Source organism: Cryptomeria japonica, chromosome 4 (genome assembly GCF_030272615.1).
Source record: "Cryptomeria japonica chromosome 4, Sugi_1.0, whole genome shotgun sequence".
NCBI lineage: Eukaryota > Viridiplantae > Streptophyta > Pinopsida > Cupressales > Cupressaceae > Cryptomeria > Cryptomeria japonica.
The window spans coordinates 80,216,557-80,242,590 of NC_081408.1; the positions used below are offsets into that span (position 1 = coordinate 80,216,557).

The window sequence follows — 26,034 nt, forward strand, 5'->3', positions numbered from 1 at the left end:
TAATGTTAATAAATTTTTATTTATATTTTTATTAGAATATTTAATTCATTTAATATTTTTAACATTAAAAGTTAAAATTAAGTTAGAATAAAAATTATTCCAAGCCAGAATTTGAACTAGCACTATATGGATTATGTTAATTTTATAATTATGCAATTTAAAAGTTACAACATACATTAAATTTATTCTTACTATTAAATTTATTCATTAAAAAGTACAAATATTTTAATCAATTGTATTATAATATAATCTTAGTTAATATTTCAATTAAGTAATTATTAATTTAAATTAATATTATGATAAATAATTTTTTGGTTATAATTAGGAGTTTAATTAGACTATAATTAATGTTAGAATTAGGTTTATTCTTAGGGTTAGATTTAGGATGATACTTATGCTTAGGGTTAGTATTTGAGATAGAATTAGAATTAGGTGAAAATTAATATTAAATTTAAAATTAAGGTTAGAGTTATGGTGAGGGTCAAATTTAAGGTTAGGTTAAAAAATCTAGATTTATCTATTCATCTAAAATATCATTATTATATACCTCCAAATTATTGTCATGGTTTATCTATCTCAATTTAATGTTGTAGAATATGAACCTACCAAATTTGCTTGAAGAAATTGTTATTTATTAAAATATAAATAACAAATTAATATATTAAAAAATATTTAGTTACACATAATAAAAAAAATAATTATGTATTTTAAATTATTTTTTTCTAAGTGCTTACTAAATATAAAATCTCGTTTTATTAATTTTATTAGTTTTTTCTTTGACATGAGATATATATAATAAATATAATTTCTCAATTTTATGTAATAAAATATTAACATATAAAAACATTAATTGCTTCAAAATTGTTGTCTATTAAAATATAAATACAAATTAATATATTAGAACTATTTTATTATATATAATTAACAAAAATTATTTACTATTAAATATTTTTCTTTCAAAAAAAATCCATTACTCTAAACCATTTGAATATTTTGCTTATATTGTATAATATTTTATTTTTCTTCATTAAAATACAAATAATTAACATATTAAATTTATTTAATTATAAATTAACAATATGATATAAGTATTTAATAGTATTATATAAACAAGAGCTCTGAGACAGCATGAGTCCCTGCCTTTAGCTAAAAACATGCTAGTAATGTAGTGAAATGTTGAAAACAATTTAGTGATGAATGAGTTAGTTAAAACTATGCATAATATCGAATGTTTGTTATGAGAGATAGTTAACTATACTGTAAAGACAACCGAATTAAAATTACTCAAACTTTAATTGTTCTGCCATTAAACTCTAAATCGTGAAAAAGTTTGAGTAATTTTAATTCGGTTGTCTTTACAGTATAGTTAACTATCTCTCATAACAAACATTCGATATTATGCATAGTTTTAACTAACTCATTCATCACTAAATTGTTCTGCAGCATGTTTTTAGCTAAAGGCAGGGACTCATGCTGTCTCACAGCTCTTGTTTTTCTTCCTTTACTCTTCGCTGACTTCTTAATAATTGGAAGTAAAAAAATAAATTAATAAAAATACCGTACAGCCTATATATACAACTTTCTGAACAAAATAAAAGCCAACGGAACAATACCTTCAGAAACGGTGGAGTGGCCATGGATGGAATCGAAATTTTATCACAGGGAACAAGCAGCCCTAATGGTCGGCCACGGCATTGAAAGGGCAGCTTATTAATTTCAGCAATTGGGCCCTATCAATTTTATCCTCTTAATCTCCACACTTTCGCTGTGGCTTTATGAAAAACAAAGCTCCGCAGAGCTTTCTGCAGTTAAATGAGGGTTTTGGGGAAAAAGTTCTTTTTTTCGAAGGAAGATATCAAACCCGCTACTGGACTGAATATATAAATCAGATATTTATACATTCTAAATATCTCTTCTGATTTGGATATATACAGAGCTTTTGTGGTGGGATTTAACTAAAATTTTAGCAAGATGAGGATAATGATAAAGGGAGGTGTTTGGAAAAACACCGAAGATGAGATTCTGAAGGCGGCTGTTATGAAATATGGGAAGAATCAATGGGCACGTATTTCCTCTCTTCTTGTTCGTAAATCGGCAAAGCAGTGTAAGGCCCGGTGGTATGAGTGGCTCGATCCTTCTATTAAAAAGGTATTTAAAGTTTACGTAAATTTCTTTATTGGAACGATTTTCTTTAGGGTTTTATATGCGAGGGTAGAGATTATGATACATTTACTGCAGTGGAAAAATAAAGTTGTCGTACACATAAGCATTTATGTTCTTTAAATCTGCAAAAATACTGGCTTCTCTTTTGAACTAGGGTTTATATTTTGTCTTTTTGTGCTGAAAGCTGTTTAATTTTGTATGCGCTGGGATGTATCTGAAAGGAATCCATCTGTAAAGTTGTGATTGCCATAGGACATTGTACTGCCAGTGAAAACTTCTTCCTGTATTCGTTGACCCAAAATGTGGACTCGAATCGAAGGGAAAGTACCCCATTGTAGTATTTGGACCGTAGTTAGCTTAGTAAAACTGGTGCTAGCTCACACTTCATGTATTAAATAAGTAGGCAAGTATTGAGAAGCCTATGATATAAAAGTATTAAAATTTGGAGTAAAACTCTATCATGTCGAGGCAAACTACCAAAATTTTCACAGCACATGCTTTGGAGTGAATATAATTTTTGTCACAAAGAAGTTCCAGTCCATTTCTTAAATTTTCTCAATTAGCCATTCTTGTGATAATTAGGAATCTTTTACAGAAAAATTACTTTGAAGAGACTCTTGAAAAAAAATAATCACGCAAGTAATCAAATGAAATACGATACACGAAGTTGGTTGTGTCCTTTCCTAACCCCTGGTCTCCTTTTCAATGTATTTGGCCAAAAAAATTCAAGCAAACCTTCTAATTGAGAGACCTCAATGCACTCTTTAAGAATTGAGTGCATCTAATACCGATTCTCTAAGTGGCAGTCAGCAAATCAATATGCCATTTAAGTAGTCTTCAATGCATTTACAAGAGGGAAGGACAAATATGGCTGATTTTCAGATTCATTGCAACCTATGTTTCAGAGAGTTTAGGAATGCGGGAATGGGGACTCAGAGATGGGTTTCAGGGAGAGGTTGACAGTGGACAAAAAAAATGGGGACAATGGGGGAAAGGCAGGGGGCGGCATTGCAAATGTAATCTAGTGCTATTAAAATTAGTTATAAAATTATAAGAAATTACAATTGTAATATAACTTAATATAGTGATTGAACTATGAGACAGTAATTAATAGCATCCACTGATATCATGTTTAGGCAGCTTAGAAGGTACTTAGGTTCTCTTAGCTTATAGTTATGCTCTGAGTAAACTAAGATTCATTTAGATCCTGAACATAATTTTATTAATTCAATTTCTTATATTTTATTTTGAAAAGATATCATCAATTTTTTTCAATTTGACAGAAGAGAGAGAAAAGCAGTTTGGTTTCTGCTAGGGTTTTAATATTTGCTTGTGTTGTGCTACCGTTTTGATATTATATTGGACATTTGGTGGAGATATTCATATTTTATTTTGCTGCATTTATTGTGGTCTTTTTTTTAATCTGCCGTTTTAATGGCCTCAAATTTTATCCCAGCAGTTTCAATTGGCGTTGATGGTTTGATGGCTTTGGACAATAACTGCTTTGGTTTTGTGTAGAATCATGGTGAAAGGGAAGCTTGATATTTCGTGCATATTAAATTGTGCCTTTTTGATCCTAATATGGGCTGCTGCCACACTCATTCACATAGGTTTATGTGGAGCAATTTTAGAGCTAGGTCTGATTGAGTGTACAAATGGCTTGATTGTGCCATGATTTCTGCTCAATCTTTTTTCTCTTTTGCTAGCTATTTTCCTCTTCCAATTGAACCTTTGGCAGTCTTTTTTCTTTCTGATAATAATCTAAGTTGGTTTTGTATTGAATGGCAAATTGCTCATCCAAGACTAGCAAGTAACAATTTTTTCTCAACACTTTTTTTTTGGACTCATTTGCTCATGTTGACCTACATCTGTTGGGTGTGGAATCTTGAGCCTTGGCCTTCTTAGTAGATAGGTTGGATTGATTGGAGAAATGGAGCTATCAAACACACCTCCTGCTTCTTTCAAATCTATGGTTGCCAGCTAGGTTGGTTTCACCTCTATGCATATGAGATCACTAGCTCGATCTTTGCCAAGCAATTGCCGAGTGTGAAGCTAACCCCTTCGCTCTTGCATTGCAATTTTAGGTGGTTGAGCACTAACATAAAAAACAAATTGCTGATAATCATTATCTAGAAGTGCGCATATTAGATCTCGATTGCCTTGGCTAAAGGTGGGTAAAAGAGCTTCTAAAGCTTGTTTTTACAAGATCTTTGTGCTCGAAACATCTCTTAGGGTATCAAACAAATTAGGGATGGATACAAGTTGCTTAAAGAACTTCTTGATATTCTTAAAAGCCTTTGTTATGTATGATGAACATGCATTCAAAGTTCAAGAGTATTCTGCTGAATGAGAGCACTTTACAAGAGTGCCTGAAGGTTGTTCCTTGTCATCTTTTTTCTTCTCAGCAATCTTTTTGTGATCAATTGCTGTATATTGCTACTCTTCGAGAAGCTGCTTTTACTTAATCTAATGACAGAGCCCTTGATTGTGATGGTTTTCCTTGTGAATTTCACAAAATCATTTGAGATTGTGTTGGTGAGGATCCTCATAATGTTTTCCTTTAAGCTCTTCATTCTAATTCCTTAGGAAACATTATCAACAAAGGAAATATAAAATTCATACCTAAAACTAGTGACCCTCAGGATATCTGCAATTGGAGGGTTATTTCGTTGCTGAATATTTCTTATAAGTCATAGACGAGGCTCTGACATTGAAGCTGTGCCATTTTCTTCCTCGTATTGTGTGTCTTGAACAAATAGACTTTATTAAGTCTAGATATATTTTGTATAATATAATTGCAATTTGGAAAGGTATGGAATGTGCTTGATGATCTGATCAACAATCTATTTTCATCAAAATTGACTTTGCTAAAGTTTATGACTACATTGAGTGGCCTTTTATCCTTGCTATGCTCTAGGCTTTATGATTTGGCACTTGTTTTGTGTAGTTTGCCTACATGCATTTTTCATGCCTTTGCTTGTGTCACCATTAATGGGCATCAATCTATTGCTTTTGGCCTCTTCATGTCTATTTGCTAGGGGTCTCCTTTAGCTCCTGCTTTTTATGTGCTTGTTGCATAAGGTTTTTGATACCTTTTGGCCCATTTTGTGTTTTAGGGTCTGATCAAAGTTATTTCTCTACCCAATTCCAAAGCTCAATTAGTGAATGGTCATTTTGTTGATGACTCTTGTCTTCCTCTTTTGAAAGAGGAAATCAACATCAATAAAGATCTTTGTTGATTGGATGTCTTTTTTTAAAAGTGTCGAGTTCTAGCATTCAAAGGCAAAAAACTCAATGATATGGTCAATATTTCCTCTTGAAGCCTTCTTGGCTTAATTCTTATGGGTGAAAATAGATAGAGCATGGAGAAATATATAGATTTTTGGACATTCACTTTGCTTTCCAAGCTTCTCGAATTGCTCTTTGGAAAGCAATTTTATCTAGAATTGAGAAGAAGTTGGCTTATTGGATTAGAGCATGGAGAAATATATAGATTTTTGGACATTCACTTTGCTTTCCAAGCTTCTCGAATTGCTCTTTGGAAAGCAATTTTATCTAGAATTGAGAAGAAGTTGGCTTATTGGATTACTAAACGTTAATCTTTGGTTGGAAAGTTTCATATTTGGATTTGCTCAAAGATCGTGGTTTTCCTTTTTGGTTGTAGATTAATCCATTTGGGGTTTAGGATATTTGACGACCATTTTGTAATCATCAGGAATCCCTCAATCACTTTTTCTAGTATTGTACCAAAGCTCAAATGGCTTGTTGTTGCTTATTGGGAGAATGCTTGTTGTAGAGTCTCTTTGACTCCTACCTCTAGTTGAGGTTGTTCACCACCTTGTGGGTGTTGTCAATGGTGTAGCTAGTTGGCTCGTGGTAATTGGGATGCTCATTATCAAGCTTCTCCACCTCTTGTGAGAAGAGATCTTGCTCAATGAGAATGGTCAAAACCCACTACTTGTTGTTCTACATGTCTCTTGACATTTAGTCATGGAACTGTTGGCTAGCCAAACTCTGGCAAGTCCACTTGGTTCCTTACTATTTCTCTAGTTTGTGATGTTGTTGAAGATAATGTTAATAATGGTTTGGGATTTTCCTGCGTACATTTTGGACCTCATTGATGCATGGGGCAAACCCAATGATTGAGATCTACTTCCTCCTCTTAGAGCTCTTGCTTTTGCCACATAGTAGCTTTACATAATGTAGTTTTTCTCCAAGCTGATGCCTTGTGTTGACTGTTGGGTTGTGATGTAGGAGCATCCCAGCGAACCGTATTGCATTTCACTACATTACATTAATTTGGCTTGCGATAGTGAATGAGGTATCTTCAACAACACCCACACAACATATTTAGGAACTAGGACACTTGGATAAGTTATAGAAGGTCATAGTCCACAATAGACAACACAATTCATTAGGCGAAGAATGCGAAGGCTTTTGCTGTTAATGACATCAAATCAGACAAGTCTCAAGGAAGAAGGAAACTAGAGGAAACCTCAATTAGGATTGTGACATTTTTCATTCACTCTTGTGGCTTCCCCATGGAAATTCGGCCGACCTACACATTTCATAGAGCATCAGGCGTTGGGACACCTTGTGGTTGATGCAGATCATTTCTAAAGCTTGGGACCTATATATAAACACCTCTTGTATTCATTGAGAAGTAGCTAGGATAGATTAGCATGAAGAAGTTGTAATTACGAAGTTGGAGTCTTGTTCTTGAGTTTGATTATATTTGCATGTAAGCTTGTAATAAGTTTGCAGCAACTAGGGAGCCAATTTGTAATTTGCATGTGGTAGTCACATAGTATTTAGTAATCATTTTTTTATCTATTTGAATTGATAAGTATCTCTTTTTGTTCACGATGTTTCTATGTATTAACTCTAGGCTACACAGTTGGACATTCCTATCTTGAACCCTCCATCTGTGATTGCATCAAGTGGAATCAAAGCAAGTTGTTGAATGTGTGATCCTTAGTTTAATAGAGCACTTACTTGAGGCAGCCTACAAGTGTTTGTCAATAGATAGTTGACTATGAAGCATTTACAACCTTTGAGTCAAACTGTTGACCTAAGGCAGTTGCACCATATTCAAAGGGAAGATGCCGCTGAGATGAATGTTTGGTGTAACCAATGGTATAAGGATTGAAGAAATGTTAGACATGATGAGAACAATGAAGATTCGATTGGATTCTGCAAAATAAGATAGAAAAAGAGTTTATAACCCTAGACATGAGGATGAGAGCAATGATGAGGAATTATGAGTTCAAGACCTAGACCTAAATGAAGAAACCCTAGAAGAAGAACAATTAGACCAAATTAGGATGCTGAAAGCTATTTCCAAAATGGTAAGAGATCTAGTATTGATATTTCTACATATGTTAGTAATTTGAATCCTAAAGAATTGATTGATTGGATAAATGATATGAAGAATATGTTAGAGTATGAGGAAATTGATGATTTGAAAAAGGTCCATATTTGTTGAAACTAAGTGGAAAGGTCATGCTGCTATTTGGTGGAGAGAAGGTCATTTAAATAGAAATAAAAGAGGAAAATAAAGAATCACAAAGTGGGATAGGATGGTGACAAAGTTAAAGAATCAATTCATATCTGCTGATTATGAGCTAGAAATGCTGAAAAGATTGCAAAATTTAAGACAAAAGGAGTACACTGAGGAATTCCATAAGATGAACATCAAATTTGGACATAGTGAAAGTTAGCAAGGAGAAAGTGGTGTGGTACATAAATATCCTCAGAAGGAATATCCAAGAAGAATTGAGTTTGATAAGGATGACGACAATTGTAGAAGTCTACCAATTTGTGCTAAAAGTTGAACAAATTATTCAAATAAAGGTAGAAAGGTAGAGGAGGAAGATTCCATAGTGATAGACCACAAAAGGCAAAATGAGACCGTATGTGGAACAAAACAAGGAAAGTAGTTCATATCATAGAGATGAAAGGAATGACAATTTTTTGGAAAGGAGCGATTAAGATTCTTACCACTATGATAAAAGAAGTAGCAACATCTATTGCAATTATGGATATTAGAGGAGAGATAGAAGATTTGACAAGAAGCCTTTCAAAGGAATCTGTTTCAAATGTGGAAGAGGACATTGAGCATTTGAATGTCACCTAGGGAGTGCTAGCAAAATTGGTGAGAATAGTGCTAGAGCTGCAAATTGGGTCGAAGAACTTGGTGGATCACGAGGATCTATTGGAAAGCCTGGGAGAGGTGAATTGTTGGTCATGAGGAGAGCCTTGTTGCAATATGAGATAATGGAAGAACTAGCACAAAGGAAAAGTTTGTTCAGAAGGGCATGCAGATCAAGAGGTAAGTGTTGCAAAGCTATCATTGACAATGGTAGCATAGATAATTTTGTTTTCAAAGAGATGTTGATGAAGTGAGGGAAAACATCCAAACTCGTATAGGATTGCGTTGTGTTGACGTGTGTTTTGTACACGATCATACACAGAATAAAATACCCAAAGGCATCTTATCCTCTCTTGAATAAAGTCGCTAACTGCTGAAGATTCGCATGAAGGATCAGTTAGGATGACTCCAATGTTCTTTTGGTAGGGTCTCTACGTGTGGATAAGCTCTTCGTGGTGTGATGTGATTTGCTGGGATCACAAGGGGACTTACATGTGATGATTGAACTTCCGATCTGCTTTGCTGGACACAGGCTCTTACTAACTTAGATTTGAAAAAAAATTAAAAAAGGATAAGGGCGAAGAGAGGATCTAATCCTAATACTAAGAATGTAGGAGCAATGACTTGATTTTTGATGAAACTCTAACTAGATCTTGTTTTGACATCAATGGAACATCTACACAAGACTAGTGCGATCTTCTAAGGGAAGCTTTATGATGTTCAAATCATCACCGCAGGCATAGATACCATCCAAGTTGATGCATATCAATGAAGAGGCAACAAATTGAAATTGAGCTTAAGCTGAACGATTCCAGTCGACTACACAAGGCAAGTTTGCAATCAACAAACTGCTAGTAGTATGGATGTACGAATTCCACCATCAATCAATCACATTTCCTCCATTCATCTAATCATCTACCATCTAAGATTGAAGACTCAACAAGAAACCATGCAAATTGCAAGAAAACGACATATTTCACCATTACTTCAATGAAAATGGAGTTTGTTTACAATCAATGGCAACAATTTCTTGCCTTGTCCTCCTATTCTACTCTAATTGCTATTCTATCAATTTCTAACTACTCTCTATCTACTAACTACTTTCAACTATTTCTATATTATCTCTCTAACTCTCTTTACAAAATGAAATGCCAGGGCTTATATAGTGCCCACAATACAATTTGATGGCTTAGATCAATTACAATGAAAACCCTAATTAGGGTTTGTTACAACCATTACATAACATTTAATGCTTGACCAATGATAAAATTGTATTGCTTGGACACATGTCCTCTCTAGAAAAATCGACCAATGGATGGCCAGGGTAGGTACATCGGAGTTTGTGCCACCTTCCATGAGTTAAGTACATTGAATCTGGACATGCTGAGATGGACCTCATTGATTGGAGACGTGATGACTAGGATGCCACCTCATCTGACACTTGTAACTTTGGTAAATATTCAACTTGATGTTGTTGAGAAGCTTGCTTTAATTAATTCATCTGGAATTATTTGCTTCTTCAACGAGCCCTTGTTCTAACTCCTTGTGTCCTTGATGTGCAGGATGATGATGTACCTCGCCTTGGAACGTTGGATTGAAAGAGGTTGCCCATGTCCTTACTTGATCGTCCTGGCGAAGACCGTCCTGGATCCGGCTTGATTTTCCTTGAAGAGATCTCCATTTGATGCCTACACAACATTTCAAAATTAGTACCATGATTTTGCAATACATAACATAAATTAGAGAGCAAATTTTAGGAAACTTAATGATAAGTCCTTTATTAATCATTTCCTAAAAACGACTATTGAGCCATGAATTCAAAATTTCAAAATTTCAAAATCTAAGCTATGACGATCAAAAACTAAAACAATAAAACAAATATCGCCATACCTCAGTTGAGAGCTAACTCTAGAATGCAAAATGAAGAAAATCGCCTAGGCAAAATTTGAAATTAGATGACTTTGACGTGATCTCCAATGATAAGGAACGTCCTCTTTGTCAATTCGCCACCCTTGGGGATATCTTTGATGTGTTCTTCAATGTCCTTGGCAAGTTTGCCTAACTTGAAACTTGAACTCCTTTTATTAGTGCTTGTACCTTCCCTTTGAAATTCGCTCCAAATCGCATATGAAAGAGGATGCTTGAATAATGATTTAAAAAAAATGAAATAAACACCTCCTTTTATAAACACTTTCCTCATGCATTACCTTAGGCCGACTTGGTGAAAGCAAAGACAATTAAAAGCCATTTTTAATCAAAACCAAGGCCGACTTTTGTAAAATAAACCCAAGCGCTCAACTTGTTTTATAATTAATTAACTTTATGCCTTTATAATTAATTTTTTCGATTTTTAATAGGCAAAATTAATTAATAAATGTTATGCGTTATTTTTAAATGCCACTTAATTAAATTTTCAAAACCTATCAAATTTAGCATTTAAAATAAATTCAAAAAAACTTGTTTGAACGCCAAATTTTGAAAATGAAAGATACGTACCTCATCGCCCTGGTCCCTGACTGAGGGACAGGAGCGATCCATCAATTTGGTCTTGATCCTTGCATTTTCGATCTCAAATCTCCATCATAAGGTGAATAATAACATTGTTCCTTTACTCCACGCTTGTCTTACTTGACTTTCACAAGGCAAATTCAATGTTTGGAGGATCATCGCCCTGGTCCCTTGGAGAGGGACAGGAGCGATCTTGATGCTTTCTCCATTTCAAGCTCAAATTGGTAACATTTTAACGTTCTCCTCCTTTGTATCGCCTTCCAAATGATGTTTTAAACTTTGTGCAACTTTGCTTTGACGTGATCTTCAAAGGATAACAAGCGTTTTGGCAAATATCGCCCTGGTCCCTTGGTGAGGGACAGGAGCGATCCTTATGTCCTGGCTCAAATTGGCAAACTTTTGATCTTTGTTCTTCATTCATTGCTTTCCAAATGGTGTTCTTTACCTCGCCTATCCTTGCATTGTCTTGATTTTGAAGGAGCATGAGTTTTTTAATGAAAATCGCTTTGGTCCTTGTCTAAAGGACAGGAGCGATATAGGCTCCTTGGCTCAATTGATAACATTTTGACGTCAAAAACCTTTGTATATCATCTTCAAAAGACATCTTAGACCTTGTATGACCCCGCAAAACCTTGACTTAACGTGATTTTTGAGAGATTTGGCCAATATAATCAATATCGCTCTGGTCCCTTCCTGAGGGACAGGAGCGAACTTCAACATTTTGAGCTTGTCCTTGTTTCGGCCATTTTGCAATTACTTTCATCGTGCAAAATAAAGTCCCTTGATCCTTCTTAGTCGCTTGATGCGTGATAAACTTTCAAAATTTATGTCCTCATGAAGATTTCGCTCTGGTCCCTTCCTGAGGGACAGGAGCGAACTGGGGTATTTTAGTGCAAATCCTTCAATTTGGTGGTCTTCGTAACTTTGTGCTTGATTGAGATGCTTCGAAACGCCCTTACCACTCTGTTCTTTGTCTTGGAGTGTCTTGAATTTGGAGGAACGGCAATATAATCATCATATCGCCCTGGTCCCTTGGAGAGGGACAGGAGCGATATTGGTCCTGTAGGCTTCATTTCATCTTATCTCCTTCAAAATTTATCTTCAATGGTCTCATAATGTCCCCTTTCATTCATCCATGCCTTGGAATTCATTGTAACTTGGCAAGAAATTTGTCTAAGACAAAAATCGCTTTGGTCCCTTCTTGAGGGACAGGAACGAACTTGGGCATTTAGGTCCCTTGTTGACGTTTCATAATCTTCAATTTGTCTTCAACGAGTTCAATTCATCTCCTTTCTTGCCTTCAAACATAAAACTTGCTTGATCTTTGCCCAGATCGTACCTTATGAAGAATTTCGCTCTGGTCCTTCAGTGAGGGACAGGAGCGAATTTGACCCTCTAGGCAAAAACTTCATCATTTCATTGTTTTTGATCAAGTCTGGATGCTCTATCATGCTCATTTCGTCCTTCACCATGCCTTTGATGTCTCAATTCGTCCAAACACGGTCAGGAATAGCTCAAATAAGTATTTTCGCTCTGGTTCCTCAGTGAAGGACATGAGCGAAATTTGACTTTTCGCACTCTCTATCAGGATAATTTTTATGGAATAAAACATTTAAGTATAAGTGACATTTCCTTCTATGTTTCTTCTTTCTTATACTTTAAGTTATATTCCACATATACTTTCAGGATGTTTGAGAGTGGTTTCAGACCTCCAGGAGTTATATTGCAAAATCTAGTTTTTGGAGGTTTTTTTTTTAGTTTCCAGACTTAGTCAAATTTCAGGATCAGGACATTCCAGACTTAGCCAAATTTCAGGATCAGGTCCTCACTCAAGCCGGACTTGCTTATCCATGTGATCCCCTGGGCGACGCTCAAAATGCAAAGGCTAACTAACAAAACCCTAAAAACCTAAAAAAAAACAAACCCTAAAAAGCAAAAAAACATGGGTCCCCATTTGCAATGGGGCGATGTGTGAAAACGTCACAACACGTTGATCCAAGATGATCACAAGATATTGGTAAGTGAGCAATGTTTGGTAATTTTTTTTATAGGGTCATATAACGTCGAGGTGTTGTGCATTATTATGCCTATGGATTTATGTCACATGTTGTTGGAAGACCATGTAAGTATGATATGAAGGCGATTCTTGATGGGAGAAAGAATACCCATATCGTAACCTTGATTGGAAGTAACATATCTTGATTCCTTTGGAGGAAGAGTGCAAAAGTGAAGTGTGCGACAATGCTAGAGTCTTTTTGGTGAATGGAAGGAAATTTTTTGCATGGAACAAGACATGAGAATATGTGTTTTGTATTAATATTGAGGAGCAGCAACCAAAATATTGAGAGTACCACTGCAAAGGAAGAGGAACCATCGTAGAAGGAAGTCTCGGAATTGTTGATAGAGTATCAAGATATTGTGTTTGAGAATGTGCGAGAAGGGTCACCACCAATTTAGATTATCAATCATCACATAGATCTCATACATGGAGCAAGTTTGCCAAACAAAGTGGTGCATAGGATTACACCAACAAAAAATGTGGAACTAAATAAACAAGTATAGGAGCTGATGAGGAAAGGATTGATCCAAGAAAGCCTAAGCCCATGTGTGGTACAAGCAATACTAGCACCAAAGAGAGATGGAGAATGGAGAATGTGCATAGACTCAAGCTTTTAACAAGATCACTATCAAGTATAGATTCCCATTGCCAAAGATGGATGAAATTATAGATTGTTTGAGTGGCACAAATTACTTCACCATGATAGATCTCAAGAGTGGATAGCATTAGATCAAAATTTGTGAGGGGGATGAATGGAAGATTGCATTCATGACTAACAAAGGGTTGTATGAGTGGTTAGTCATGCCTTGTGGATTGACCTATGCACCAAGTACATTCTTGCGGCTTATGAACGAGGTCTTGAATTCTTAGGAAGTTTGTCATTGTTTTGTTGGATGTTATTTTGATTTTTAGTAAGACAAAGGAGGAACACTTGTGGCATATTAGGCAAGTATTTCCGAATTTGAGAGAAGAGATGTTGTTGATAAACATGAAGAAGTGTAGCCTCATAAAAAAAAATGTCTACTTTGGATTTGTCATTTTTGCTGAAGGATTAAAGATGAACCTAGAGAAAATAAGGACAATTGCAGAGTGACCAACACCAGTGAGTATTGGGTGGATTGGCATTTTTCTATAAGAAATTCATTAGGATTTTCAGTCTCATTTGCACACCAATGGCAAAGACAATGAAGGGTGATCAAAAGGAATTCAAGTGGACATCAAAAGCACAAAAGAGTTCTGAGTTGAAGCAAAAATTAATAGAACAACCAATGTTACCTTTGCCTAATTTTGATAAAGTATTTCATGTTGATTGTGATGCTAGTGGAAGTACAATATGAGTAGTATTGAGATAAGAAGTTAGACCTATAACATATTTCAATGAGAAGTTGAATGATGCAAGGAAGAGATATTCAGTCTATGACTAGGAGTTCTATGCCATAATCCAAGCCTTGAAGAAGTGGAGACGTTACTTGTTGTCAAAAGAATTCGTATGGTATATTGATCACCAAGCACTGAAGTATTTTATTAGTCAAGTTAAATTGAACGAAAGACATGTGAGGTGGGTATAGTTCATGCAAAGTTATACATTTGTATTGGAACACCAGAGTGGGAAGTCAAATAAGGTTGATTGAAATGAAGGTTGTAGATGCATTGAATAGGAGAAGAAACTTGTTGATTGAAATGAAAGTAGCTGTAATGGGATTTGCAGAACTAAAACACTTGTATGAGGATGTTCTAGATTTTGTAGAAACCTAGAAATCAAGTAGAGAACCAATAGTAGACAGAAGCTAGTGGGTGGACTATTTCATTTAAGGTGGTATGTTATTTAAGGGTAACCAATGGTGCATTCCTAGGAGTTCAATGTGGGAGAATCCAATCACTAGACAGTAGCTTTAATGAGTGAACATTACTTTTGGCCTCAAATTTATAAGAATGCAAGGAAATTTGTTAAAAAATGTAAAACCTGTCAAGTTGCAAAAGGGAGCAACTAGAATATTGGATTGTACCAACCTTTAATAGTACCAGAAAGACCTTCGAAGGATATTAGCCTGGATTTTGTATTTGGATTACCAAAGACATAGAGACGACATGTGATGTCCCCAAATTTTAAGTGACAATTAAATTGGTTTTTATTAAGTTATCAAAAAAATAAAAGATATATTCAAATGATGACTTAATATTAATTAATTTAACTAAATAATAACAAAAATAATAAAATAATATTAAATGTCTTTTTATTAGATAAAGTTCCCCAAAATATTATTATTATTTAAGTTGGCCAAGTCAGCCTAATGTTCTAGATGCTTCTTGGAGTTCTCTATAAGGAGGCCGAATGAAGGAAGTAAGGCATGCTTATGATTTGATAAATGTTTTATGCTTTTTTGAGATGAAAACCTTCAGGAGTTAACAGAATGTTTGGACGAAAACCTAAATCTTCTTGGGAGTGGGGATTCATGACAGAGTCTACATCTATGGAAATTTGTGAAGTCTCCTTCGGAGACCAATTCAGTGGCTGATTCAGAAAATAAATATGGTTATTTCGTAGGAAATATCATTATGGAAGTCAGTCGGCTAATATCTGATTTATAATACTACGGTGAGTTTTGATGTATGCAGCTTTCTTAGTGTTGGTGATTTATGTTATATAGTTAGGGCAGATATTATTAAGAATGAATTCAAATAATGATTATTTATTTCTGAGTGTGGTGGGTCCAATTTATTATTTGGCTCTAATATAAGTATTAGCACAAGGGTCAATATATGGCAGAATAAGCCGGATATATCAAAGTATTATCTATTGGCTTTCTTGGCAATTGTATTTCATATTGCCACAATCTATAGTTCAGTGTGAGGAAATATATTATATTGATTTGATAAATTATTCAGGGTTGATATCTAATTTGAGCTTTAAGGAAACAATAATTTGGAAGGCATTTGATTTATCAACGGAAGGTTTGAACATAATCCTTGAAGGCATTATTTCATTCTGCTAAGTCTCCAACTTTGTTATGTGTAGCTATTTGTTAACCCTATTTTGAGAATTGAAAATTGTTGGAATTCTTGTGTTAGACAATTTGAGTCAATAACGATTTTCAAAGAAAAATAAATATATGCAAAGCATGAATATGTGTGATTTCTTTTCATTTGATGAAGTCAAGAGGTTTAACCGATCAATTATTTTCACACATTAATTAAAAGCCATTTTAGCCTATGTCATGGGTCATAAGAAAAGAATCTTGAAGTTGTTTTAATGTTCGTGTCATTCAAGGAATTTAGAAACCCCTTGACGAAAAAAACCTACTATCAACAGTGCCTTGTAAATGTACCAAGGACACAAGAGGTGAATATGCCTATGATAGGGATGGTCTTCTCATTCCATGGTTGACTACTAATTTTTGGCTTTGAAAGAGAGTAAAATGACTTGGGCGGACTTCATTGCCGAACGCACCCTTATCCGTCCTTGTGATATGTAATGTGGTAACTGTATTATATAATTGAGTTTGAAATATAGATTGCGGGTTTTCATGGCATGGAGATAAGGCACTTCAAAGAATGGTTTAAATGATAATAAGGTTCTTACACTAGAAACTACTGACTTGGGAAATGTACACCATTGGCGGTCTAAGCTGGCAGTTGACCAAGTGTTAGCGGCAACATGGTAAAATGATTAAAGGGACCAATGAACACCAACTTCGGATTGCGAATTAGAAATTATCATCAAGTTGGTAAAAATCATCAAGTTACCAATACGTTCTCACGCACAATACCAGAAAACTCAAAGTCATGTAACGGTTTCATGCTTTCGGTGAGTTAGCCAACATCAGCAAGATGCCGATACACTTCAACTTCTTAGTTTTCAGCGGCGATATGAGAGTGTTTTGAAAGATATCGCCTTCTCCTTAAACTTCCATCTAGCGGATTGAATACACCACGTGGCTTATGAAAGATAGCAAAATCGGTTTTATAACTACCTATTAACCATTTGCTTTGCATGCTGATAGATATGCATGCTATCGTGCTCCCTAACTCCACTCGCAGGTATTGAAGATGAAATGTTTGAGTGCCTTGTATTCTGTAGATACGTGGTATGTGTATCAGATGGTTCTCTTCAAAGTAATGTAAAGTATAAACTCCAAAGTTTAAATGCCTGTCATTGCAATTGCAATAAAAACAATTGTGAATAATTCTCATCATCCACAATCTATAGATTGTCATGTATGCGCAGTTTTACTTCAAACTTGATGTGATCTGTTGACTTGCGACATGGGATAGCGCTCTTTTGTGGTTTTTGATTGATTGTATGCACGCTGAAATAAATAGTTTGATCAAAATAGTTCCAAAGAAATGGTTGTTATCCTTAGTGCATGATTATTATCTTTGCACGCTTTGGGTATGTTGATAAGACGTTAGAAATACTCAAGCAAATGAACTAAGTATTCCGCCAGCCTACAACCGAATTCCATGATTTTCTGCCAGTAATCTCCTTGCTCCCACAGCATGCCTTGAGGAGATGTCATCTCAGCGAATGAAATGCATATATCGCAGTGATTGCAAGATATGCACAAAATGTTTTTATTAGATGTTATGAGTCGAAATGATTTAGTAAACTTATATGCAAAATGTGGAGTTGTATAAAAAAAAAGGAGGCTGTGAGTTGTTTGACAACGTCCCTCAAATATCCACACATAAGGAGCAGAGACTTAACACTTGATGTGTTTGACAAAGAAGATACGTCGACAAGCTGTAGAAAGATAAGCGAGTCTATGCAGTCTTGAAAGGAGGATGCTCTAGAAGGTTGAAGCAGGATAATACAAATTTGAAATTCAAAGTTCAAACTAGTTATTAAAGCATTTCACTCACATATTACAAACAGTTTTCAATATAAGAATCTGCAAAACACATCATCATGAAATACAAGGCTCAAGAGTATGAGTACGCCCCGATGATCACCACCATGAGTCCAGAGGTTCATGATACCAAGATTGGGCATATTAATTTGCAGGAAATCAAAAAGTTCTTCATGGAAGGCGATAGATCAAAGTTGTCCTGTAGAGTGGCCGGAAGCGGCTTGATTGAAGCAGCATGTTTTCCCATAGCAATTCAATGTACAAATTTGATGATAGAATGCTCAAAAAGATATAATCCAGATGCAAGAGAGATAAGAGCTGCAGATGGATCCTTAATGGCCAAACTTGATGGAATTTCAATAGCTATTATTCTTCATTGGCCATATAAGGAAAAGTTCACTCACATCGATAAGCAAAAAGCTTACAAATACTTCAGTGATAATAGAAGCAAATGCCTCAACAATCTGGCTAAAGAATGGATGGTCGCACCACGAGGAGGACAGTCCCAGCTTCAAAAAACACTCCATCGTTCTCTTTTCATCAAAGAGATTTGTTACTTGATTATCTTACTCCATAGAGTGACAGGAAGTCCTGATTCCACTGATTTCGAAATGTGGATGTACCTCTTCATAACAGTCATCTCTGCCGGTAAGCAATTCATTGACTAGGGCCATCTCATTAGCAACTGCATACATGACCAGTTAGTGCACTTCAAAACAAGTCAACGCTTCCATATGATCTCTTACTTGATATATGCTATTGCTAATTTGAGGTCATGGCCAGGGTTAAGTACTAATGGTGTCCTAAATCAAGAAACTCAAGTTTACCATTATTACAAGCAATTGCAACTTGAGGAAAGCTTTGTGTATATCAGGCGGGTGAATGATGCTTTCACAATGTGGGCAGTAAGGTTATTACAAGGAGACATTGCCACCAGAATATCAAAGGAAGCCGCTAAATTGATAAAGAAATATGGAAGTTTCTTCATCCAGTTTTCGAGATTTACCTATCTTCGAGTAGGAGGATTTGAAGGTTATCCACACAAGCTACCCAGATATGTTGATGATAAGCTCATTTTAGTTGAGCTTTGTCGGCAATTGGTTTCAATTCAAAAGAAATGTAGAGATAGAAAGAATAAAGGGGTAGCCTTTCCCATTTGTCTCGGGCACTATAGATGTGAGTCAAGTTCAAGAGCAGATGAGACAGAAAAAGCTTTATCCAAGGTCAACTTGTATCCATATCAGATGAGGTTTCCTTTTGATAGTAAGGATTATGTCAAGAACAACTTAAAGTTAGGTCCTGGCTATTTTCATTTTCCTAATCTTGAAGACTTTTGGGAGGATTGTGAAGATGAGTTCGAGGTTAGAAAAAGAGATTGGACAAGGTTGACTTTGAAGCAAATGAATGATTTCAAGATGGATTGGACCATAGAAGGCATTGAAGATGATGGATCTGATTTGATTGATCCTATCTATTTTGAGCAAGTCCAGTCCCAGCCACTTCCCAATTTGAATTGGGCAGATCCAGAAGTGAGAGATGTCAGAGAAAGAATGAGTTTTGTAATCAAGAATTCTGAAGCCTGGATTAAGAAGAAGATTACTCAAATGACTGCTACCAGACCAACAAAGGAAACTCCAAGAAGAAAAGGAAATCAGCTTGAGAGCTCTACTTCGCTACATTCTTCCCATACTCCAGCTAGGGATACTCCTTCTTACCAGAATACTCAAGGAAGTGATGGAGATGAAGACCCTCCAAGGAGGAACAATCTTCAGAACACATGTGGTGATGAACCTCGACTAAAGAGGAAGAAATCCAGAGCAAAAGACATAGAAGAAAATTCTATTGCAAGTCAAGTAAAGGATCAAGTTCCAGTGGAAATTCTGGATGACACAAGATTTGATGATGGAATGCATTCCATATCTCCCTCAGTTCCTATTGAATCCCTATGACAAGAAGCACAACAAAATACTTTAGTCATGGATTTATCATTTCCAAGTAATCCAAGTCATCAAGTTGAAGAAATTAGAGAGGCAAGACAAGAAATCACCCAAGAGTCCACAGAAAATTCTTCTTTCCCATGGTTAGAACAAAGTCTATTGAAGAAGAGGAAGGTAGAAAAGTTGGTGGTACCTGAATTTAGTAGTATATCTGATCTCTTTGGAAGAGCTGAAAAACTGAAGAAACTCAAAGTATCCTCAAGAATAAAGACTGATCCAAGTTCAAAGAATATGTGCTTAGAGATTGCTCAACCCATATCTGAGAAAGATACAAATGAGGCCACCTCTGCGGACTTTGTTGTGACAAAGATTGATATGCGACCTTCTTCTCATGAGTCTGATATTCAGAACTTTAATGTGATGGCAGCTAGAATGGTGGAGAGAAGTGAAAAGGATAAGCAATCCAAGGATCAATTGAAACAACAAGTGCACACTTTGTCTTCTTACTTGAAATCCGTAGTTGATACCTCCACTATGCCACTAAGTGTAGATCGCCAGCCAATTATATTGACACCAGAAGGAGTAATTGAAAGGAATGTTATGGATAATCTTCAAAAGTACCAAGCCTATGGAAAGGTAATTGAAGGTTGGGTAGAAAAGGTCAAAACTCTTGCATGTGATTTCCTAGTCCAAGCAAAATCTATCCATGATGAGGCCTTAATAAAGAAAAATACTATTGAGAAAGACTTGAAGAATGTCAAGAAAGAGGAAACAGCTTGGAAGGAAATTGTGAATGATTTCAAACAAATGATAGAAATTGGAATGGACACCCTTGCAACTGAGAAAATCCTGCCTGATAATGAAAAAGATTATCTAGAAATATGGATAGAAAGCATTAACTGGAAACTAGTGATCATAGATCAAGTTTCATCAGAGTTAGAAAAGCTCATGCTTTCATGTGATCGAGTGTGTACCAAACTCCAAGGACAACTCACTGCTCTTTTCCCAGATGTGACATTGATGGAAGATTTGTAGGTGTTATAGAATAGCTTCCAGAACATGGTAGATCAGCAGCTTTTTAATAGGACAAACTTCAATGAAAATACCATGGAAAAATTGATTGATATTTACTCTTCCTTGAGAATCTCTATGTCTCAGATACTCAGCATGGTGACAGAACTAAGTGGCATTCATAGAAACTTGAAGACATGGAAAATGAGGATAGCCAACATCCTAATTCCCAAGGAAAATCTGTCACTTCAGCCATCCGACTTTTCAGAATCTTCAGAGACAAAGGACCTGGACAACATAATGTGCCTATAGAAGCAACAGCCTCATCGGCAGCACAAGGAGTTAGCTTAGAATAAGTGCAGAGTTGCATGTTGTATAGTCTTCATTTTTGTTGTATAGTCTTCATTTCTTTATTGTAATAAAGGATAATCTTGGCTCTTTTCATATGAGGTAGTTATCCTAAGTTCTCATTTTGGGTAGTTATTCTAAATAGTTATTTCAAGTAGTTGAGGAAGTTATATAGTAGTTATAAAGGTGGTTAGGGTAGGTACCTCAGGTGGTTATCACTTCACCTATATATATCTCATTATTATTCAATGTGACGGGGGGGGATTCCACTTTTTCACAAGCTTTGTATAAGGGACTTGGATAGTGTTATTCAAGCAATTAAGCAATAGAGATCAGTTTGGATGTGTGTTCAACTTATTCTCATGGGTTCTTATCAATGTTCTTATGTTTAATTGATGATTACCTAATGCTTTCCCTTTAACATTGAATGTGAAGAAGTTTATTTCAAGTTGTGGTATCTCAAACTTGATTATATGGAATTTATTTTAATCTAGATTCATACCTTATATGGCGTTCAATCTTTCTTTATTGTTCGTTCTTTAAATTTTTGAAAAATCCAAATGCCCCCATTATATGAGGGAGCTGCCCCTCTCAAACGCAGAGAAGAATTACCATTTCTTTGTGATTCTTCAATTGTTGTGAACGCTTTGTTGCTAATTACAGGGCAAAACAGAGTTTTTCAAGAAAGTTTCTTAAAGCATCAAATCTGTTTACCAACACTATTATACACTCAGATGGTGGTAGATTGTATGCACACAAATCACAAGGTTCACACGGATTTTCTTTTCAGCACAGCTTTTGGAGTTTGGCTTACTGCAAATAATGGTAGATTGTGGACATCAAAGGAAAGATGGCACCACTTCCAATTGTCACAATCATGGTTGCTAAATGAGTGAATATCAATCTACAACGATACACACATAATGGTAGATCGTGGACATCAAAGGAAAGATGGCACCACTTCCAATTGTCACAATCATGGTTGCTAAATGAAATCGAACCCCATTCAAACTGTAGGCAATTTGGGCCATAATCATTGTGCGGTTCAGTCTTAGACAAAAAGTAGAAGGATTGCCAGAAGTTGCAGGAGGGCACTTGGAGTTGTTCATTGGAGATGGGTAACTTGTGACTGTGTAATCTTTGTGATATCGTAAACTTGTTGAAATAAGAATTGACACATCAGTTTGAATGATGAATATAAAAATTTGATAAACTTTGATAGAAGGGAGTTTGTATGTGTGTTTTGGAAATGTGAATATGAATGATCCGTGACTTGAAATATATTTGATTTCATTAACAAACTTCATGTTGAGTGTTATCTCAATTTGTTCTAAATCTACTTGTGAAATTTTAGTGTTATCAGTAGTCTGGTATCTTTTAGGACATGATTCCATATCTGTAGTAGTGATCTGGTTTTCCAAAATGGCGCATTTCATTCATTGTAAGAAGACACATAATGTTGTACATGTTTTTGAACTATTCTATAAAGAGATTGTGAGATTGAATGGCTTATCAAAGAGTATCATTTCATATAGGGATACCAAGTTCACAGGATACTTTTGGAAGTCATTATGGAAGAAGGTGAAGATAAACTTGAAGTTCAGTTTGACATTTCATTAATAGATCAATGGACAAATGAAGGTAATAAATAGAAGTTTTGGCAACCTATTGAGATGTCTAGTAGGAGATAAGGTAGGAGATTGGGACATAGTTCTACCACAAGTGGAGTTTGCATACAATAACTTAGTGAATGGGAGTATAGGCAGAACACCATTGAGATTGTGACTGGATTGCATCCTAGTGGAGTAGTAGGAGATAAGGTAGGAAATTGGGACATAGTTCTACCGCAAGTGGAGTTTGCATACAATAACTTAGTGAATGGGAGTATAGGCAGAACACCATTGAGATTGTGACTGGATTGCATCCGAGTGGAGTAGTGGAGCTCAAAGACATCAATTCAAAGCTAAGTCACCGCATTTGAATTCAAATTTGAATTCAACAACCATAAAATTCGGATGAAATTCGGTGAGGCCAAAAAATTCGGCTTTAAATTTGCCTTATATAATTTTATTTATTTTTAAATATAAGTAATAAATTGAAAAGGAGTAATAAAATAATATTAGTACACTAATATATTTAAATATACTAATAAAGTTAAACATAAAAGAAAATAAATAATGAATAATGTTTAAAAATTTAATTTAAAATTTTATTAATACATAAAAATATACTAAATAATAAATATATTATAATAATACGTTTAATTTAAATATTTAAAACATAAGTTTTAACATATTGAATAATAAACAAAATTATATGACAAATAAACATGATGTAAAACATAAAGAATAAATAATTTTAATTTAATTTGAAAAAACAAAAAATTAAAATAAGAACAAAACTTAATAATTTAGTAAGCCTCCTCTTTGTGAAAAGCCCTACCTAAGCCGATCCGGTCATAAAATAAAAAATGGATGTACAACTAAACTCCCGACGACTGGCGGAGCTCCTTTTCGATGACAGAGCTTTCTTCCACTGCGTGGGCATTGCTAAACTTCCGATGACTAACGGAGTTCTTAACCTTGACAGAGCTTTCTTCCACCTCGTCGGCACTGCTAAACTCCCGACGACTGGTGGAGCCTTTTCCTTCAATAGAGCTTTCTTCTGCCATCGTAGTCAGGGTTTTTTTTAAAATATATTTTATCAGAACAAATTTTGCTCTTACCCTATCAAATATATTGGCGAATTTCAACGAATTTTTATTAATGTTTTGAAATCTGCCGAATTTCGAATTTCATGACCAAATCCTTGCAGGCCGGCAGGAAGGTGGCTCTGATACCACTGAAATATCCTTAGAAAACCTTTAACAGGTTTTGTTTGCAAAATTTAAATATCCAAATAGCATGCGCAGAATTAAAGTTTCTAGACAACCATTCAACTCTATAGTCCTCCCTAAGAACAACAATCAAATAACAGAATTTCCAGCTATGACATCATAGATTTTAGAGACTAATAATAATCTTAGGATCCAATATTAATCTGATAAGGTTTTTAAGTTCAAACTACAATAACACACAATACCAATTACAAATGGTGCTCCCAGTTCTGAAGACAAGACTGATGAATAAATGACTGTGTCTGCTTATAGTTATGATCCTTTTGCTGCTTTCGTAATTCTCCTTTGCTTTGCTGGTGTTAGATGACACACAGCAAAGGAAATGGACCCCTTCCTACAGGTGTGCACGCCATTGGAGTCTTAATCATAGACTATAGGTGCATAAACCATTGACATCCTAATTACTGTTCACAGGTGCATACATCATCAAGCAGTAGTTCCTTGCGCCTTGCATCACTGGCAATTCTGATCACAGACTTCCTGGGTTTCATCCTAATAAATTCTAACATAATCCTCAAGGTAACTTCATAAAACAAGCACAAGAAGTTTATTACACAAGAAGCATTCACTTACACAAAAGACATGATCCACAACACCAACAACGTGAAAGGAATCACAGAGAAGGAATTCCAAACCAGAGAAGCAGTTGTGCCATCAAGAATTTGTTCCAAGGCAACATCAAATACTTCAAAACTAAGAGGAAGACAAGATCTATACCTTGCACCTCCATGATTGAATTGAGAGGATAGTTTCAGAAGAGTTAATCAAAAGATCATCGTCATCACCGCTGAAGCTGGATAATGTTGAGTATCAAGAAATATTCCTTCATGATGATCTATAAAGCCTACAAGTGCAAGTTAAAGGTGGAATCCTAGTCATCATCCCAGTCACCACTCACCAATCAGAGAAGTTCCACCTCAGCATGTCTTGATTCAATGAACTTGACTCGTCCATGAGGGCACAAACTTCGAGGCACCTACCCTTATTATCTGTTGGTTATGCTAAAGTGTTGTAATCATTTCATTGGCCAGAATTTAGTTTGTTGTAACAAACCCTAATTAGGGTTTTCATTGTAAAATCTTGGCCATTGATCTCAAATTGATCTGAGCCATTGAATTGCTCAAGCTCCTCTTTTGTAAAGGGTTAATAGTGAATAGTTAGCAAATAGAATAGTGAGTAGTGAATAGTTAGTAGCAGAGAAATAGTGAAGAATAGAATATCAATTAGAATAGAAGTTAGATTAGGAGAAGGCAAAGATTGTGTCAAAATCTTGTTGTTAAGAGCAATTGATTTCATTGAAGTTATGGTGAATTTGATTTGTTACGTCAACATCTTGCATGATCTTTACTTCTCAATTTACTTTTATGTTAATTAGATTGAATGGAGGAAATTGTTGAATGTATTTATGTGGAATCCGTTTAGTCCTTACCACTAATCTCTTGCTGATTGTAAGTGTGCCTTGTGTGGCCAATTGGAATGATATGAGCTTAATTGCAAATTGTTACACGTCCATTGTTTATGCATTAACTTGAATGGTGATCAATGTTTGATGGTAATCATTTGAACATCTTTGGAATGTCCTTAGAAGATTGCACTGAGCTTGTGTCAAATTGTTCAGTTTGATGGTGAGACCTTGCCCAGTAGGATTCCATCTGATCATCCATCTTCTTACACTCTAGGTCTTAGAATAGACTCTCTCAACCCTTCATCTTTTGCCCTTTTTTTTCAATTCGAGCTTGTTTAGGACAAAAGAGCATCACAATATTGCAGCATCAGATGATCAAGTTCCAGCGATTCAAGCATTTGACAATTCAACGCGAGTCCCCTTGTGATACCAGCAATCACATCAACCAACAAAGCTTATCCACACGTCGTGACCCGACATACCAAAACCTTGGAGTTATCTCAAGTGATCCTTAAGCCAAATTTCAGCATTTGAGAAGCTTTGTTCAAGAGAGGATAAGATACTTTTGGGTATTTTATTTTGTGTTTGCATGTGCATGAAAAACACATCAATAGGTTGCCCTTCCATCCCTCAGTTCACCTTGGAGGCTGCCCGTCCTCCTTGATCAAGCCTGAAAGCACAGAAGGATTTCTATTCCATTCCAACCCCC

General features: G+C 35.4%; 1 protein-coding gene across 2 annotated transcripts in view; it reads left to right on the forward strand.

Annotated features, from left to right (window-relative positions):
* The first annotated feature begins 1,584 nt into the window (after positions 1-1,584).
* LOC131029479 (cell division cycle 5-like protein) overlaps positions 1,585-26,034 on the forward strand; it is a 34,288-nt gene continuing 9,838 nt past the window's right edge. For both annotated transcript variants that reach the window (XR_009102783.2, XM_057959971.2), the window contains exon 1: positions 1,585-2,148. Coding sequence is in view for 1 of the 2 variants with exons in the window: in XM_057959971.2 (XP_057815954.2) it covers positions 1,972-2,148 (177 nt within the window). In the remaining variant the exon portion in view is untranslated. The remainder of the gene's footprint in view (positions 2,149-26,034) is intronic.